The 19,350-nt window shown below is 45.7% G+C and overlaps 1 protein-coding gene across 7 annotated transcripts in view; it reads right to left on the bottom strand.

Annotated features, from left to right (window-relative positions):
* Positions 1 to 19,350, bottom strand: part of MICAL2 (microtubule associated monooxygenase, calponin and LIM domain containing 2) — a 168,838-nt gene that overhangs the window by 36,160 nt on the left and 113,328 nt on the right. For 4 of the 7 annotated variants that reach the window (XM_023737310.1, XM_023737297.1, XM_023737302.1 and 1 more), the window contains 7 exons: positions 17,736 to 17,993; positions 16,226 to 16,341; positions 15,006 to 15,132; positions 14,287 to 14,377; positions 12,140 to 12,287; positions 10,845 to 11,044; positions 10,344 to 10,450 (listed from right to left, as the gene is read on the bottom strand). In XM_023737310.1, coding sequence (XP_023593078.1) covers positions 10,344 to 10,450; positions 10,845 to 11,044; positions 12,140 to 12,287; positions 14,287 to 14,377; positions 15,006 to 15,132; positions 16,226 to 16,341; positions 17,736 to 17,993 — 1,047 coding nt within the window. Of the gene's footprint in view, positions 1 to 10,343; positions 10,451 to 10,844; positions 11,045 to 12,139; positions 12,288 to 14,286; positions 14,378 to 15,005; positions 15,149 to 16,225; positions 16,342 to 17,735; positions 17,994 to 19,350 lie in introns of those variants that run through there. The other 3 variants (XR_002825069.1, XM_023737304.1, XM_023737307.1) reach the window with 3 other exon arrangements.

Here is a 19,350-nt window from a genome sequence, read left to right as displayed (position 1 = left end):
AAATGAGCTGTCTAAGGATTTGACAGCAAATTAAGCCTGCAAGTTGGTCACCATCACAGCTTCAAGTAAATGACATTTTATTAGCTTCAAGTAAGTATTAGATATAGCCTGAAAACTACGGTGATCATACACCCCAGTTTGCCCAGGAGAGTTCTGATTTACTGCTTTTTTGTCCTTGGCATAATCACTAGTGCCCCCTTTCAGTCTCAAAAGTGTCCTGGTTAGGCAATAAATTGCATGGTTGCCCTACTGATAACCTTTTACAGCCTGCTGTCTGCTGTCTGAATCAGGACATTTAAACCCAGCTCTACCCAAGGCCATCGCATCATCCCTGCAAGGGTCACCAAAGGGCACACCCATTTTCAGGCTTGTCTCCCCCAGGGAAAGAGCAGGACTGCACAAGTTAAGTGGATACTATGGGCAATGATGAGGGTGGTGGACTGAATTTAGTACCTTTTCTGTTCCCTGCTGTGTAAGCCTATCCTTGACTCTGGCTAGGGTCTACCCAGGACCTACCTATCCCCTTCTGCAGTCAGAACAACTCTATGACCACTTCCCAGCTGGGGACTACTCCAAATAGCTAGCTCCCTCAGGACCATGGTATTGTGCCCCATCTACTGCGCATCCCTTCTGCTGGGAGCCTCTTCCACTCTCAGAGGGGCCCTCCATAGCAGGCCCAGATTAAATTCCAGCTGTTATACCACTTTGGGTACAGTAGGAAGGACTGTGGGCCACCCTCTCAACTCAAGCCTATGCATACAGCCCAATCAGCCTCATAAACACTAATCCTATCTAATCAGAATAGGATTAATTTTTCTCCTGGTGGTTCTGAAACAGCAGTAACTACAGGACCCCCTTGGCACACAGTCTACTATAGGCCTGCTTGCTTCCAATGAAAAGCCCTGCTTACTCTGCTCTCCACCACCCATCTGTCAGTTTGTCATACTGTGGTGGCTTGTGTGTTGCTGTGATACTGGAAGCTATGTCACTGGTATTTCAAATAACAGCAGGGTCACCTATTGAGGACAGGTTTCAGCAAAGCTTCCAGACTAAGACAGACTAAGAAGAAAGGCCTGGTGATCTACTTCTGAAAATTAGCCAACGAAAACCTTATGGATCACAACAGAATATTATCAGATATCTCTGGGGACATCTAGGTCAACTGGCATAACATAGTTCATAAAGAAAATGTTCTACATCTTACTTTGGTGAGTAGTATCTGAGTTCTTAAAAGCTTGTGAGTAGCCATCCAAAATGGTTCCATCACGTTCAGAGCAAAGGGGAATGAAGAAAACCGAAGACGTAAGGAAAACATTGGTCCAAAGGATGAATGGACCACATGAACCACAGCCTCCACCATCCTGATCCCAAAAGAAATAGATGGTACCTGGCTACCACCACTGACCCTCTGACAGAGTAGGAGAAGAATGTAGAACAAAATTCAAATTCACAAAAAAAGACCAAACTTACTGGTCTGACAGAGACTGGAGGGACCCCCAAAACTATGGCCCTGGACACCCTGCTAACTAATAACTGAAGCTACTCCCAAAGTCCACCTTTCAGCCATAGACAGGCCTATAAAACAAACAATAACACATGTGAGGAATGTGCTTCTTAGTTCAATCAAGTATAGGAGACCAAATGGGCAACACCTGACCGAAAGCAAAGACAAGAAGGCAGAAAGGGACAGGAAAACTGGACAAATGGTCACGGGGAACCTGAGGTGTAAAGGGAAAGGGGGAGAGTGCTAACACACTGAGAGGACTGCAACCAATGTCTCCAAATAACTTGTGTATAAATTTTTGAATGAGAAACTAATTTGCACTGTCAACTTTCACCTAAAACACAATTAAAAAAAAAAAAAGAATATTATCAGATATAGCGCTAAAAGATGAGCCTCCTGGGTTGGAAGGCACTCAAAATACACAGTGAACACAACAATGGACTCAAACATGTCAATAATCATGAAGATGGCGTAGGACCGGGCAACATTTTGTTCCATTGTACAGAAGGTCACCATGAGTTGGCGCTGACTCAATGGCAACTAACAACAACAATTCTGCTTTCACATCCTCATTACTCCCTCTCCCCTCCCCATGTTTACCATCATCTTTTCTTTTTCAAGAGGAAACCAACCATAGTTTAATCACTGATACTTGTTCAAAAATTTGACCCTTCCCTCGCCCTGGCAGCACAAAACATCAGATCAAAGAGGCCTGCCTTCCCTTCAACATTTTCCTCAGCTTCTAATAAATCATTATGCTGTGAATGGAAATGATTTCAGCCCAAATGCTTGGGCAAACACCAACAGAAACAGATGACCTTATTTGCAATAATGTTGGGTCTCAGAGGCACAGGCTGTCTAAGCCCCACTCCACAGCCTGTGAATGGCACATTGGCCCTGAGACTGAAGCTGGTGAAAGTACAGAGTGTCCCACCCAACAAGAACACTTTCACGCATAATCTTAGGGTTTTCTGTTGTTTCTCTGTTTCTACCCTAAGTGAGGACTTGGCTTTTCCCCCAAAGAGCAACATATCTTACTCTCTCTCTTGTACTCAACAGCCGAGGGTTTGACTGTTCAAATGAGAGGCAATACAGATCCAAACTTAGCCATGCCAGCCACAGGCTCACAAAAAGCATTCCTGGGAGAGAATGCCCAGCCAGCAGCTCCTAAAATGACCCCAGATTCTTCAGGGAGAATAAAGAAAGTGTATGGGAGCAACTTCAGCTCCTCTGATCCACCTTGACCCATGGTAAGATGGACTCTATATGGAAAGGTTAGCAACATACATACCCCAAATGGTTACTACCATATGGATGTACCATTGAAACACTGATTCTCAACTAAGGGCTAGGTTAAAATAAAAAGGTTGAGAAATTCAAACCTATAGATTTATCTAATTTCTTTATCTGTATATCTATATTTGGGAGCCAAAATCACCTCAGTACCACCATCTCCTTGGATTCTAGTTTGTTCTACAAAGAATGGGGGCACAAAGAGGAAGAAAATACATATAGTCCCAGTTAGAGACAGCATGAGAATAAACAACTAACTCAATTTCTTTTCCTATCAGGGTTCTCCAGCCTAAGGTCACTTTATCATGATTTCCCTATGATTTCTACCAAAGGGCATTTATTAAACCAATTGCTTTCCCCATTAAAAAAAAATCAAAGACATATATCTGCCAATCTGATCATTTGATAAGCACAAGACAGCTGTGTTCCCATATTGCCTGAATTAATGTGATTTTAGTCCAAAGCAAAGAAACAGTTAGCTGGTATATCCTAATCCTGAAGAAATTTAGATCTGGGTCATAGGAACAGAGATTGGCCATCTCTCAACCAAAGCCTGGTTGAGTAGGGGTGTCATGGATTGAGTTGTGTCCCCCAAAAATATCTGTCAGCTTGGCTGGGTCATGATTCCCAGTGTTGTATGATTGTACAAGCTGATGTGATTTCCTTACGTGTTGTAAACTCTATCACTATGATGAGATTACATGCGATCTCCTCATGTGTTGTAAATTCTATCACTGTGATGAGGTTATACCGATGAGGTTTACAAGATTAGATAGTGTCTTAATGCAATCTCTTTTGAGATATAAAAGGGAGAAGTGAGCAGAGACACATAGGAACCTCATACCACTAAGCAAGCAATGCTGGGAGCGGAGCACGTCCTTTGGACCTGAAGTTCCTGCACTGAGATGCTCCCAGACCAAAGGAAGACTGATGCATCACAAGGACCTTCCTCCAGAGATGACAGAGAAAGAAAGCTTTTTCCTGGAGCTGACGCCCTGAATTTGGACGTGTAGCCTACTGGACTGTGAGAGAATAAACTTCTCGTTGTTAAAACCATCCACTTGTGGTATTTCTGTTGGAGCAGCACTAGATGACTAAGACAAGGGGGCAGCTATAAGAAAGAGGGCCAGTGACACTGGCAAGATAGCTCTTCTTTTTTTCAGTGGTAGAGTAGCAAGGAGTTACGGGTTTGAGTTTTCACACTAATTACCTGCTAGCTGTGCAACCTTCGGAAAATCATCTAACTTCTCTGACTTCAGTTTCCTCCCTTGTAAGAAGGGATAATGTCTACCTCCTAAATTGTCATGTTGTTGTTGTTAGGTGCCATTGAGTCAGTTCCAACACATAGTGACCCCATGTACAACAGAATGAAACATTGCCCAGTCCTGCGCCATCCTCACAACTGCTGCTATGCTTCAGCCCCTTGTTGCAGCCACTGTGTCAATCTATCTCATTGAGGGTCTTCCTCTTTTTAACTGATCCTCTACTTTACCAAGAATGATGTTCTTCTCTAGGGACTGATCCCTCCTGATAACATGTCCAGAGTATGTGAGATGTAGTTTCAACATCCTTGCTTCTAAGGAGCATTCTGGTTGTACTTCTTCCAAGACAGATTTATTTGTTCTTTTGGCAGTCCATGATATATTCAATATTCTTCACCGTTACCACAATTCAAAGGTGTCAATTGTTGTGAGGGTAAATGAAATCATGTATGTAAAACACTTCTTAAAGTGCTATACAATTGTTAGACACTAGTAGTAAAGTTAGTATTTGTAACAGAATTAGAAAATGTGAATAGTAGTTCTGGTTTTGACATTTAACACCTATGTGACTTATGGCAACTTAATTTCCGTAAGTCCGAGTTTTCCCATCTATAAAACCAGGGTGAAAATAGCTTCCTTGCCTTCCTTAAAAGGTTACATTAGGAACAAATGAGATAAATATTGAAGTGCTTTGCATGCTCATGGTGTTCAATTCAAATAGTTTTTACGCATCTTCTCAGAAATCTAGCATGCTCACTTTATCAGTATTCCTAAAGGAAGGGCTCTATCGTTTCCTAAGCCCGAGCCCCTCCTATGAGCCAGGCAGAGTGCTCAGACCTGCAACATGCATTGTTCATGCCATCGTCCCGACAATGCTATGAGATATGTTATTGCCCTCGTTTCAAACATTTGCTGGATCCCCAGCAAAGCCAAATACATGTTTGGCTGCTTGGCTTCAAATTTCATTCACAATCTATAAACCAACTCAGGATCCTAGGCTGCGTTCACACAGAGGAAAGGAGAGACAGCAGCCTCGGTAGATACCTGCAAACCGGCAGTGTGGGAAGCAAGGGTGCTGATCTGGGCCCTGTGCTTGCTGAGCTTCGAAAGCCAACAGCATCACAGACCAGTGCTCTTGATCCTAAGTCATCTTCAAATCTCTGAATTAAAAAGTACTAGAAACCTAGTGGAAGCTTTGGCTGCTGAGTAAGTGGCTTTGTGAGCTGGGGAAGGGGAGTGAGAGGAACTTACTCCCACTAGGCTCTAAGCTCCCTTGGCAGGGTCCTTGTCTAGTTGCCTGCTCTACTCCCAGCACCTAGGAGAGAACTCATCGTCAAATAGGTGCTCAGTAAATATTTACTGAATGAATGGATGGTTGGAGGAAGCACTTTCTTAAAGAATGCCTCCTGGCTCTTTGGAAAGTGTTTGTGCAGGAGGGCCAGGGAAAGAAGGATAGAGAAGGGGGATGGACTGCCCAGACCAGACATGGACACCAGTCATGCTTTGTGAACTCTACCAGAGGATCAGTGTGGAAGAAGGAGAAGGACCTGGGTCAGAATCAGTCAGAGGGCAGGATAAATGCTTGGGCCACGCACCTGGCTTCTGGGATGGGTTTTTCCAGGGACTGTGACAGCCTCTGTGTTGGGCTGCAAGGAGTGGGCTCAGAATGGGACAAATATCAGGTACCCAATGTAGGTAATGACTGTAGTGGCCATAGATACAAGTATTACCCATGTGTGGTAGGTCTAGGAGAGTACAGACAGGTAGTGTGAGTGTGTGTCTGTATGTGTGTGTGAGTGTGAGTGTGTGTGTGTGTGTAGGTATGTGCAGGAGTAACAGAGGCCAAGTATATGTTCAGGTGTCACCTGCATGCCACGGTGACAAGAGCCCTGGAACCCCCAGGAACGGTCCCATGCCATAAGAAATTTTGATGCTGTTCAGGATCAGCTGTAGCTCTGCAAAGGCAGACTCCTTTCTAAGTGGAAAACATAATACCCCAGATAATTCTCCTTTTCCCAGGCATGGGCCATCCAGCCTTCAGAGCTAATCAACTCATTGGTTATCCCTCACCAGAGAGACCTCTTAGCCATGAGATGAGAAAGTTACTCTCTCTAAAAGGAAACAAGGTCCTTTGTGGAGAAAGAGTCTTCTATTTTTCCAGAAATTGATACACTTGCTGCAATTTCGATGTTATCAGGAAGACAAAATTAGGAAGGAGAGAAGAATTTAAGGCCAATAGTGAAAAACAGGAAGGTGAGAGATTCTTAAGACTGGCTCAGCAGAAAACAATGAATCCTCTTCAGATGAAGATTCCACTCTGTAAGAAAATGTGTAGTTATCAATTCCCATATCAAGAAGTTCCTCTGGAAGTTGGGGGTGAGGAGGGAGGGTTAGGGAGAGATGGAGAAAGGGAGCGAGGTCAAATGCAGATGCATCTGTGTGAACAGATACTGTGTGTGTGCACTACGGTGTAGAATCGTGTAAGCATGGCCGAACCTCTGTCTCTATTCCAGAGGGGTGCATGAGCTAGGACATTGAGGGCTGCATGTCTAATTGCACTGACATTTGCTGTGTTGCAACTGTGGTGGAGCCTGTGTGTGTGCAGACAGCCATGGTGCCTCTGTGCAGGAGGAGATGAGAGTGGACTCGGTACTCTTTGCCTGTGGGAAGTATTAAGGCCAAAAGGCACTGCAAATAGGTTCCTCAAGCCAAAAGAGTATTTAGATACAACATGCAGACCCACAGTAGGGTGGGAAGAAGGTACTCTGTGTGTGGTTCCGATCACTGGATTGCTGGGATAGTATGGTGGATAAGTAGGAGGTATGTCAGTAATGGCCAAAGCATACTGTGACCTACAATGGCCTTACTGACTCACCTACTCACCCAGAGAAAGTGCTCAATCCATTTGAGCAGAAACAGAAGGACAAATATTGCCCAGGCCAGGCACTTACTTCAATGACCAAATCTCTCTACCTATCTCAAGACCAAGGCAAATTACAAACATAAAATGAGGCCAAGCAAGGGATCAGATCTGTGGGTCTTGAACCTCTCATAAGATGGGCAGCCAAGATGCACACCCTGGGGAAGACTGAACAGGGTTCAGAATGGGCAGAGCCCATAAGCTCCCACTGCATTTCTAAGCAGAACTGTGGGGAGTGGAGGAGGATGAAGCAGCTCTGGGAAGGAGAGCCTGGCTGGCCTTGCTGACTACTGACTTTTGACCAATCCACCTTCTGAGCCAGAGCTGGTCACATGGCTCCAATTCGGTCATTCTGTAAACAGAGGAGTGGTGAGCAAAAGGTTTAAACATTCCTCTCCAGTTATCTCTGCCTTCCAGTTGTAGGCTAAGTGGTGGGAGAAACAGAGGTGATTGGAGAAAGGTGGTATACGTTTGGCTCAGAGGGCTTCCAGAAAGACTGTGCTGGCTTACTTGGGTCAGAGGAGCCCAAAGCAGAGGTCGTTGGACTTCAGAGCAAGAACAGCTGGGCTGCAGTGGCACCAGCCGGAGACTGGTCTGCAGGATACAGTGTTCCCACAACGGGACACGCGGTGGAGAACGCGGCCCTCTCCCAGAGCCTCTAAACTGGGGCAGTTCAGGCAGCAGAGGGGGCAAAAGAAGCTAGGTGTAGCTCATTGTTTTACTGCTCTGCTGAGAACACTAACAAACCAGCACACCTTCCTTCCCACCCCAGCCTCGCTAGCCCATTCCTTCCTACAGACAGGGTGTGGCAGAAACTTTAAGTATCCTGCCCCTGGAGTTAGCAAAACAACTGCTGCAACATTCCAGACCTCAGTGGAAAAAGTGACCATTGCTCCCCAGCTGAGGGGAAGAAAGGAGGCCACTAGGAGGCACAAGCCCCACCCTGGGCGGAGGGGCTGACAGGACAAGGTGAGACTGGCCAGGGGTTAAGGAGATTGTTCTCAATTTAAAGAGACTCAAAGACACACAGAGATCTGCAGCCCCTCTGCGATGTTAGGGGAAGACTTGTCTGAAGTTCTGGAGAGGGAAGGCATGCTCTGTGCGGGTAATTAACACTGCCCTCCTGAGCCTCCTCTGCTTTAGCCAGTGGTCCTGCCTCTGACCTTATCCTGGTCCCTCCCTCCTCTGCTCCTACTGATCACCGCCTTGGAAATTTCCACTCCTTTGGCTTCTTTAAGTGGTAAGTTTGAGGTTCTTCTGCCTTGTCATTCATCGTTGAAGTCTTCCTAGTTCCTGCTCATCCCTCTGACTCAGATTCGGGTGCCCCCTGCCCAAGCCTCTAGAGGACTATCCATTTGGTCCTTACCAATTATCAGTTGCCGTCAAGTTGATTCTGACTCATGGCAACACTGTGTGTGTGTTAGAATAGAACTGTGTTCCATAGGGTTTTCAATGGCTGATTTTTTGGAAGTAGATCGCTAGGCCTTTCTTCCAAGATGCCTCTGAGTGGGCTCGAACTGCTAACCTTTTGGTTCGGAGCCAAAGTGCATTAACGGTTTGTACTACCCAGAGGCTCCCCATTCAGTCCTACTCCTCTGAAATTTGCCTTTTGCCCCCAATACCTTCAAATCTCACAGCCTTTCCTCAGTCCTTGGCTTCTCTGTTGCCTAACACAGTCTCTTGAACCCATCCTCTGGAACTCTCTCCCCGCTGGCCTTTCTGACTTCCTTCCTTTCTAATAGTTCCTTCTTCATCTTCTTTCCTGGTGGCTCTGCCTCTGCCAGCCCCTTAAGTTCTGTTGTTCCCCAAGGTTTGACCCTTGTTCTGCAGTCGTCTCACTATCTTCCTGGCATCGTATCTTCCCGGCTAGACTCTAAGGTCAAGTTGCACATCACTTCTGCATGTCTTATCACCAGATACTTGATAAATACCTTTTAAAAAATTAATTAATTAGTGGTAAAGGAAACTTGGTATAGAGGGCAAAGTAATAAACTACCACTAAGTAGTAGATGGAGCCCTGGTGGCACAGTGGTTAAGAGCTCAGCTGCTAACCAAAAGGTCAGAGTTTGAATTCACAAGCCACTCCTTGGAAGAGTTCTACTCTGTCCTATAGGGTCACTAGGAGTCAGAATCGAGGCAATGGCAACAGGTTTGGTTTTTTGCTAAGTAGGAGATGACCTTGGGCAAGGCAGCCAACCTCTCCAGGCCTCTGTTTTTTATTTGTAAAATGAGCACATTAAGTAGATAACTTCTATTATACCTTCCACTGAGATGTTATCATTCAAATAAAGTTATAATTTCCTGTTTGGCCTATGGTTCCCAAACTTTGCACCAAGACACCCTATGGCACCCTAGTGAACTCACAAAGTCACCACAGAATATTTTAAATTTTTGAGGGGAAACACAGTGACATCTGTTAGATGCATTGTAAACTACTTCAACTAAGTTACGTGGTCTCAACTACTTAATAAACAGAGCTGTTAGGTATTTCTTTTGATCTACAGGCACCATGAAGACGTTACTGAGACACTAAGGGTACTATAAACTGAGAAAGTTTGGGAATCACTTTATTAGGTTCTGAGCTCCTCAAAGACAAGGACCATGTATTATTTATCTCTCTGTATCTGTTTTCCTCATCAAAAACAAAAAAATACAGCCATAAGTGGATCTTGTGGGTTTTTTTCCCTTCATTCTGTTAAAGTGTTGTATTATGGATCTCTTTATGCTGAACCACCCTTGCATCCCTGGGATAAATCTCATTTGCTCATGGTGTATAATCTTTCTAATATGCTGTTGAATTCTGTCTCTAGTATTTTGTCAGGATTTTTGCATCTATGTTCATAAGGGATATTGGTCTGTAATTTTCTTTTCTTGTGATGTCTTTATCTGACTTTGGCATCAGGGTAATGCTAGCATCAAAGAATGAGTTAGGAAATATTCCTTCCTCTTTTATTATTGGGAAGAGTTTCAGAAGGATTGGTGCTGACTCTTTTAAACGTTTTGTAGAGTTCGCCAGTGAAGCCATCTAGTCCTGGACTTTCTTTGTTGGGAGGTTTGTGATTAGTGATTTAATCTTTTCACCTGATACAGGTTGATTTACTTTTTAAAATACTCACCAGCATATCCTTTCAGCCCTCTATCATGCCCTTTCTACAATCACTTTTAAGTGGTTGAAACTTCCTACACAGTGCCAAGGAGAACTTCCAAAAGTGCTGTTACTAACTCGAATTTTACTCACATCTTCCATAAGTGCCCAGTCTATGTAATTTATTAGCATAAACAGACTGAGAACGTGAAATTCTCCCTTCCCCTTTTTCCCATCCACGTGCAATGAGAAATAAAATAAAACCAGGCTGCATCTTACTCGTGGAGTCCTCTTCCTCGGCAACGTGAGGTTGAGATAATTATTAGAAATGGATGATTTGGCCAAGCTGAGGTCAGCGTTTTCTCCATAGTATTTGCCCCAGGAATCTGTGAAGAAATAAAAGCACAATTGAGATTTGGTGTCCTGACACTGCTACCCCAGTGCCCAAGGGGTGTCACTGTGACAAGACAAGGTTCTTTCAGAGTAATTTTCTCATCTCAAACTAAAGATGCAAATGGCCCAGGTAGGGGGTAAATGCGGCCCCACTGGTGACCTCCCAGTGATGGGGCAGACAGTTGGTCCCACGTGGCATCTACCATACAGACCTACTTACACTCATAGGGTCTGGGTGGGTAGGATCTACCTGGTTTGGCCTTAAAGACTGAGGAAAGGCATCAGTCATCCCACAACACACGACACCAGTGTTAAGAGTAACCAGAGTCTGGCACAAGGGCAGAAATGGCTCAAGGGGCTGAGCAGAGCCTCTGCAAAGGTCCTTACCCACAGTCTTCAGCGGGGTGTTCCGGAAGAGCTCGTAGAACTTGGAGAGGTACATGACTATGCTGAGCTTGTCAGGCTCCTGAGCTGACGCCATCTCTTTGCTAGTGGTCACTGGGGGGATCCCAAACTCACGCTCGGCCACGTCAAATGCCAGCTGGTTGTTCTTCACAGCATCATCTTCATTCAAAGAGTCAAAGTTGCTAGAGAATCAAAACAAGGTGGAGAAATTCAGAGAAAGGAGGCAGAGGTGTGGAGGGCGGAGCAAATTTAGCTGAGGAGTACTGCTGGGGGGCATTGTACCAGGTATTGGCAGGGGTAGGGGCAGGGCAAAGGAGCAGTGACCCCTGCCCCTGTCCCCAGGACAGCCCCCTAGAGGCAGCTTAGCAGAAGACACTAACCCTGTCCTTCTCATTCAGAGCAGTGCCGAATTAGGCTTGGACCATGGTGATGCCATTGTTGCCTAAGCTGAAACAATCAGAAAGTGATTGAATCTTCTTTGGAAAATCTATAAGCTACTTTATTTTGAAATATTTCCCCTTTTTCTCAATTGCAAAAGTAATATGGGCTTCTCGTAAAAAAAAAAAAAATCAAACTATACATAGCATAGAAATTAAAAAGTGAGAGTTCCATTCCCTTCTGGAGGCAAGCTCAGTTCACAGCAGTACTGACTGATAACCCCTTGGTACATTTTCTTCCAGCCTTTTTTGATGAATTTACACATGAACATGATGTCATACTGCTGCTGATTTAAGTATAACATTGAATGATGTATTGTGCTTTGGGCATCATAAAGTATTTCCACAAATATAATCCAACCTTCCTAATGATCCAATTTATAGATGAAGAAAATAAAACTCACAGAAGATAAATGGCTTCCCCAATGGCACATAGCTAATGGATCTGGGTCTCAAATCTAACTCTTCTGACCATAAAACCCTCACACCAGTTTCAAGAAGTAAGTCTTGCCCATAATTCCTCTCTCAAGGGGTGAATGCTCAAATTTCCAAAGTGTGTTAGTGAGGTTGGGGGTGGGGGGTGGGGCAATCACTGAACCTAAGCCACTTCCGCTCCTCAAAAATTAGGCACACAGATCACACATCTTACTGATAAAGCAATCAGTGCAATGCAAAAAGCATAAATTTAAGAAAAAAACTCAAATCAAAAATATGCAAAGAGAAGTACTGAATCAAGTCCTGAAGATTCTGAATCTAGCAAAAGAGCCCTGGTACCCTTGTCTTCAGGGTCTCCTGGGGCTGTGAAGGGTGTGGTAGGTCCAGCTGGGGCCCCAGACTCACATAAGCTCGGGCCGGAAGCGGTGGATGATGGCACACAGAGCCAGGCCACTGCGCCAGGATGTGGTCAGGTCAGTGACGTTGACGTGCTGGTAGCCCTCGGTCTGCTGCTGACACCAGGTTAACAGCTTGCTGGGCCGGATGTCTGACTCTGCAGCAAGGGTTGTACAGACAGTGGTGAAGCGCTCTTGGGGGATCTCAAGCAGCTCACCCTGGGGATCCCCTCCGATGGCTACCATGGCTGGGGACCAGGAGAAATGGCACCCAGGCAAGGGGGTTAGTGGTAGGGGCCATCCAGCATGGGTACACCCCCTGAGAACTGCTCCCTGGGTGCCCTGTCATGAATGTGGCAGGACAGCAGGATGCTGAGTCAGGAAGCACGCTCTGCTCCAGCAAAGAGTCCATAAGACTCACTGTGGCCAGACAATGTGGACTCTACCAACATTACACTCATCTAGTGGGAATGGCAGACATGGAAGCAGGTGACCATGACACAGCACAATATGTGCTGCAACAGAGGAGGAAGCAGGCGCTCTGGGAGCCCATGGGCAGGTTTGCACTGAACAGGACCGGGGAGGAGAACTAGCCAAAGAAAGCATCACAGAGGCGGTGCACTGGATCTGGCTCTTGCAGTATATCTAGGAATTCATTAGACAGAAGAAAGCATCCAGGAAAACAGAAAGAACTGTGAGTGGCAAAGAATCTAGCCTGCCGTGTTTGTGTAGCAGTAAAATAGTTAATAATCACAGTGAGGCATTTGGCGTGTGGAGGCAAAGGAGGAGTGGATGGGAAAGCTGAGGGTGCCTGATGAAGGAGAAGAGGGGAGGTCTGGGCAGGCAACAGGAAGCCAGAGAGATCTTTAAGGAGAAGAGTGACCTGACCAAAGTTGGATGTCAGGGAGTTACTTATTTAATCATTCCTTCATTTCTCCATTGAGCCCCGGCCTTGTCTCCAGCCCTGTGCTAGGCCCAGGAAAATGGGGAAAAGAGTGAAATGCATGCAGCTGATTACCTAGCTGGGGAGACAAGACCCCCATAGAAAAAACAACTAGGAAAAAAAAAAAGTCACAGTGAGATAGTTGATCCTTATTATTTGTGGACTTTGTATTCGTGAATTCACCTAAACCAAAAACCCAAAAAAACCACTGCCGTCGAGTGGATTCCAACTCACAGAGACCCTACAGAACAGAGAAGAACTGCCCCACAGGATTTCCAAGGAGTGGCTGGTAGATTCAAACTGATAACCTTTTTGGTTAGCAGCTGAGCTCTTAACCACTTGTATCCCCAAATCAAGACTTGGGGTGCTTTTGCAGACATGTGCAAAGCAGTGAAAAATTTAAGTTGTGCTACATGTACGTGCCCAGCTGAGGATGAACAAGGTGATGATGCTCTGCCTTCTTATCTCATCCTGTAAACAAGAGTCCTTTTCATAGTCTATTTTGTGCCTCATTTTTTTTGCCATTTTTTGCTTTTTGTTGGTGATTTCGCTGTTTAAAATGGCCCCCAAACATAGTGCTGAAGTGTTGTCAAGTGTTGTTAAATGCAAGAAGGCTGAGATGTGCCTTATGGAGAAAATACATGTGTTAGATACCCTTCGTTCAGGCATGGGTTGTAGTGCTGGTGGCCGTAAGTTCAATATTAATGAATCGACAATATATATTAAAGAATGTGTCTTTAAACAGAGAGACACATAAAACAAGGTTATGTGCTGATCAGTTGAAGAAAATGTTGACCAGAGGTTTGCAGGAACCTACCCCTGGACTTCCCCTGGGAGCAATGGCTCAGTATCCGCTAATTCAGTGTTTGTGGTGACTTTATAAAATGTAACTACCACAAATAATGAAATCCACTGTAATTCCACAGTTCACATCTACTATGCTAAGTGCTTGACACATAATAACTCCTTTAATCTTTACAACCACTCTACGGGGTCATGTTGTCCTTATCTCACTTTACAGAGGAGGAAACTGAAGTACAAAGAGGAGAAGGGCTGACCCCTCTCCTAGTTGTGATAAGGCAGAGCCAGGCTGGATTCAGAGCCTCTGCCACCACTGCCACAGGGCAGGCCTCCTCCCCACACAGCCCCTCCCAGAGACCTGGTCAAGGTTGGAGGGCCCCTCCCTGGAGCAGGGTCCCAGGAGGACTGCTTACCCCGCCTGGAAAGTCTGACAGATCTTCTCACTGAGCCCACCCTCTCAAGAGGGTAGCAGTGCAGCTCCTCAGTGATGTACAAGTGCTTCACCTGCAAACAAGAGAGACCTCACACAGCTGCCCACCAGTGTCTCCTCGAAGCATAGCTCGGGGTCTCTAAATTCTGCCCACTCCCTATTCCATGCCTGCCACCCTTTCTATCACTGGATGCAGTGGCCTTCATAAGGCAACCCAGGCAATCTGAGACACAGAGCAGTGGATCTCAATTATCCATCCAAATGCAGGGAAACTGAGGTGTGAAAAGACATAATTTTAAACATTCACACCATTCCCTGTTTATTGACTGAAGAGGTTAGGTGTTGGGTGGCTACGAGACAAAGGGAGGAAGCGATGAACTCTGGAAATGTAGGTAGTAAGCAGGGAAGATTCTTGGTCAGGTAGATTTTTTGAGATAGGTCTGTTGAGCAACGCGTACATGTAGTGATGAATAAACATATGTAAATACACGCACATATGTGTATATATACCCATATGTCTCTAGAAAGAATGCTGACTCTATTGTACTCCTGTGACTCTCCTGGAGAGAGGAATTGGTCCCACATTTGGGCCAAGAGGCAATGGTGGCATCAGTTCCAGGCATGTGCTAAGATTATATATGACCCTCCCTTCCCACCGCTCCGTTGAAGATGAACCAGACAGGGCTCCAGGGAGGGACTCACCTGATGTGGCCTGACATAGTGTGAGTTGAGGTTTGGGTACCGTGTCCCTGGGTCCAATGTGTACTGTTCAAAGTTCTTGTTGATGTTCTCTGGGGTTGTTTGAGGCAACAGCCGGTAAAGACTTTCTCTGGTGGGAGGCAGAGCTGAAAGGTCAGAGATTGCTCTTGCCACCTCAGGCCTTTGTCTCCTCCCTCCTCCCCTCTTTTTCTGTGTTCAAGGGCTTCTTGCATGTGTTTGTATAAACCCTGCCCCTGTAGTACCTGGCAATCGTGGTTCTTGAGATCTGCAAAGGTGGGTGAGGGTCAAAGGGGCCAAAAGGAAGTGGGTGTCCGGTGGCAGTTATGCTGGCTTCCTCCCCTGAGCAGAGGGCAGGGACACAGACCCAGCAGCATGGTGACCTGGGGTTGTGCTGTAACCACCACTCAGCCATGCTGCCTCCTTTGGCCTGCGCCCAAGACCACAGGCCTCCACACCCAAGACCGTTAGAGGCCTGGTTCCACCCTCTAGCCTGTCTTCTCCCATGTCCACCAGCTGCCACAGCCATGTGGCCAGCAGCAGGGGTGTGGGAGCAAGTCCAGGATCTCAGCACTGGAAGAGGCCTGGGAAATCACAGAACCCAACCTCAACCAGGGCAGGACATTCAGCACTGCACTGAAAGACTCCCTCATATAAACCTCTGCTGGCCTTTGGGCAACTGAGCAATGCTGGGGAGCTCTAACTTTGGGGCTGTGCCCAGAGGACAATTTCTCTCTGAAATCCAGGGTATAAGGTCATGTTCATCCCTGGGTGGTGCAAATGGTTAATATGCTTGGCTACTAACCAAAAGGTTGAAGGTTTGGGTCCACCCAGAGGTGGTTCAGAAAAAAAGGTCTGGCGATCTACTTATGAAAAATCAGCCATTGAAAACCCTACGAAGCACAGTTCTATGGTCACACATGGAGTCACCATGAGTCAGAATCAACTCAATGGCAACTGGTTTTTAAAAAATTTTTTAAGGTCATGTTCACCAAATAAAGTTACTGAAGGAGGTAGATCATGATGAAGACAGTTTTCTTTGGGACTCTGAATAATACATCAGGCATGTGTGGGAAGGCAGACTAGAGAAGGATAAAGGCTCCAGTTAGATCTAGGGAGTCACCTACAGCTGGTTTTGATCCCTCTCCTGCCTGAGCTTTTGACCCGGCCCTGCCCCAGCTGGGAGTCCTAATGCCAATACTCACCTTTCAGCCAGCAGCTCCAGGGGAGGAGTTCCCTGGTCCCAGCTCTTCACCATCCACGCTGTGTCAAAGGCTGCCAGGAAGCCACGGGCACAGCCTGTGCCCATGGGCCAAAAAGGCTACAAAAGGAAACATGCACAATTCAGTTGATTATCATGACTCCCAGCTTGTTATCCCATTCTATCCAGCACTTACTGATTGGCAGCCCTGTGCCAAGCACTGGAGGGATAGAGAGGTGACAGGGTAGGCCCCCGTTGCTCACAAGATCCACCACAAACACAAACAGCTGTAGCACAAAGTCAAACGTAAAGCGTGCCATGACACAGGTACAGCAAAACTGCTTTAGGGCTCAGAAAAGGTGGAGAGAAATTCCCACCTTGGAGGAGACAGATGGAAATCAGGGAATTCTTCACAAAAGACTTGCATTTATGATGATTTTAAAGAATGGACAGGATTCAGACAGGTATCTCAATCCATTCAGGAATAGCAAGGGCAAAGGCATGGTAGCTGGACAATTATGGAGCCTGACGGAAGAACAGTTGGTCTAGTTTAGGTGTTGCACAGCTCACGGGAGGGGGTGTACTAAGAGGTAAAGCTGGGAAGGGAGACTGAGGCAGAAGCAGGGTGGATATTGGGTGTTTAGCTAGGGAGCTTGCACTAGAGTTCCTGCTCAGTGGTGAGGAAGGATTAATTCAACTAAGCGAAATTCTAACTAAATCTCTGGATGGTGCAGTTAATGTACTTGGCTGTTAACTGAAAGGTTGGAGGTTCGAGTCCACCCAGAGGTGCCTTGGAAGAAAGGCCTGGTGATCTACTTCCAAAAAATCAGCCATTGAAAACCCTATGGAGCATAGTTCTACTCGACACACATGGGGTCGCCATGAGTCAGAACCAACTCGACCAGTTAAGTTCTAAACTGTTCTACGAGAGCCCAAAGGATAGTTTGGAATCTGACTCTTAACTTGGGATAAATACAGGCACATCTTTTGGGTAGAGCTTACACTAAAGATCAAAATGTAACCCTTCTAAAGACACTCACTTTAAGGGTCTTGCACATGCAGATTTTCTAGGAATACTTTTGAACAAGGATGCCATGGATGGAACTAGACTTGGGTGTCCACACACCTTTCTCGTATCCCTTATGACATCCACATTGAAAGGCCACCCACATAAGGGAGTCTTGGTCCAGCTGAGGTTTTACACACTCTGAGAAGGATGGCCCTTGTGGTCCAGACAAAGGCCACCTCAATTTTGTACTTCAACAAAGAGGTCTGCCCAGAAGAACCCAGTGGTGGAAGAGAAGGCTCTCCTGCCTACGAACAGACAGAATCGGCTCCTCTGAATTTAGCGAAAGATCAGGCTCCAGGGCCAGGATGGGCATGGCAGAATCCTGCCAGCTGGCCTCTAAGCCTGCTCTTCCCACACTGTGTGACATCAGATGCTGCCAGCTAGGACATAAATGCAAGGATCTGCCTTGTAGCAGGAACGTGGGGGCTCCAAAAGCAAGCGGTACCTCGAGCAAGCTGTCGCCCACAAGAGCCACGAGCAGCTGGTGTGCCTGCCGCTCACGCACTAGGGCCGCATTCTCTGAGGCGTACATGCAAGTGAAGTCAAACATGGCCACATCAGGCTGCCCGTAATGGTTCATGGCAAAATCTAAAGATGGCAGTTGGTAATTGGTGGCAAAGTCTGCAGCTTCTCGGGCATAGGAGAGCAGGTTGTCCTGGTTCACGTTTTCTGCGCACAGCAGCATCTCGGTGTCGGTGTAGTCCTGGGGAAGATCAAGGACACACTGCAGCAAGGGCTGGAGACCGCATATTCCCTGCCCCTCTAAAAGTAAGTATTTGTTATTGATTGCATCCTCCCAAAAGATATGTAATTGCGACCTTGTTTGGAAATAGGGTCTTTGAAGATGTTATTAGTTATGTTACTATGAGGTCAGTCTGGAGTAGGGTGGGTCGTAATCCAATATGAGTAGTGTCTTTATAAAGGAGAAGAGACATAGAGGGAAGATGGCCATGTGATGATGATGGAGGCAGAGATGGAGTAATACATCTACAAGGCAAGGAACACCAAGGATTGCTGGCCATCACCAGAAGCTAAGAGAAAGGCATGGAACAGATTCTCCGTCAGAGCTCTCAGAAGGAATCAACATGACTGACACCCTGATTTTGCACTCCTAGCCTCCAGAACTGTGAGACATCAATTTCTGTTCTTACAAGCCACCCAGTTTGTGGTACTTTGTTACAATAGCCTGAGGAAATTAATTCAGTATTCATGCCCACTTCTCTGCAAAGGGATTTGAGATGGGTTTCCATGAACAGCATTTATACAATGAGGCTAATTAACACAGAAATAAAACATCAGGACCAAAGGAATAAAGATGAAATATATCCGTCAGTCATGAGGTTAAGACAGTTGTGATTAAGCTTCAAATTTGGCTTCAACCTTCTTGGCATCCAAGGCAAAAAGGAAATGTGGTATGTTACAGGGCTCTCCTTATCAAAAAGAAGGAAGCTCAGAAATTCCTAAGCTGAGGCAATTGTTTCTGGCACTAAATTCTAACAGAACTATTTCACGTAGGAATGTCTACAGATAACATTAAGTGTTGTAATGAACAGTGTACTTGACAATGGTCTTGCAGCAAACACAGACGCACATTTTGTATGGTTAGTTCTCATAATAACTTTCAGTAAAATTAAAAGAGAAAAGAGAAAGTCAGTAAGCATGATTTTATAATAACTGAGCTAAGCTAATGTAGTCCAGGTATGCTGTGTTTAGTGGTCCAACAAGATCAGAAAAATGGGCGCATGGCATAAACCGTAAACTTTTTCTCCAAAATCAGTTACCCGTTCTCTCAACAGGCTACGGATGGCTAAGCACTTTTCTTTGCTCTTGGAGTGTTAATTGTTTTACTTCCCTGCTGGGGGATGACGAACCTGAGCTTAGAGGACTATAACATTCATCCTGGAGGGATACTAGTCATGAACCATAGACTGTCAACACTTGAGAATAGCAAGAGAATTTAGAGTATTCTCAGAGTCCAATCTGCTCATTCTGTGGCTAAGCAAATAAAGTACATCAAAAGACCATTTTCCCAAAGGTGACACAAAAAATACATACATGGG

The sequence above is a fragment of the Trichechus manatus genome, unplaced genomic scaffold, assembly GCF_000243295.1.
Source record: "Trichechus manatus latirostris isolate Lorelei unplaced genomic scaffold, TriManLat1.0 scaffold00006, whole genome shotgun sequence".
In the NCBI taxonomy this organism is placed as follows: domain Eukaryota; kingdom Metazoa; phylum Chordata; class Mammalia; order Sirenia; family Trichechidae; genus Trichechus; species Trichechus manatus.
This window is presented reverse-complemented; position numbering and strand designations above follow the sequence as displayed.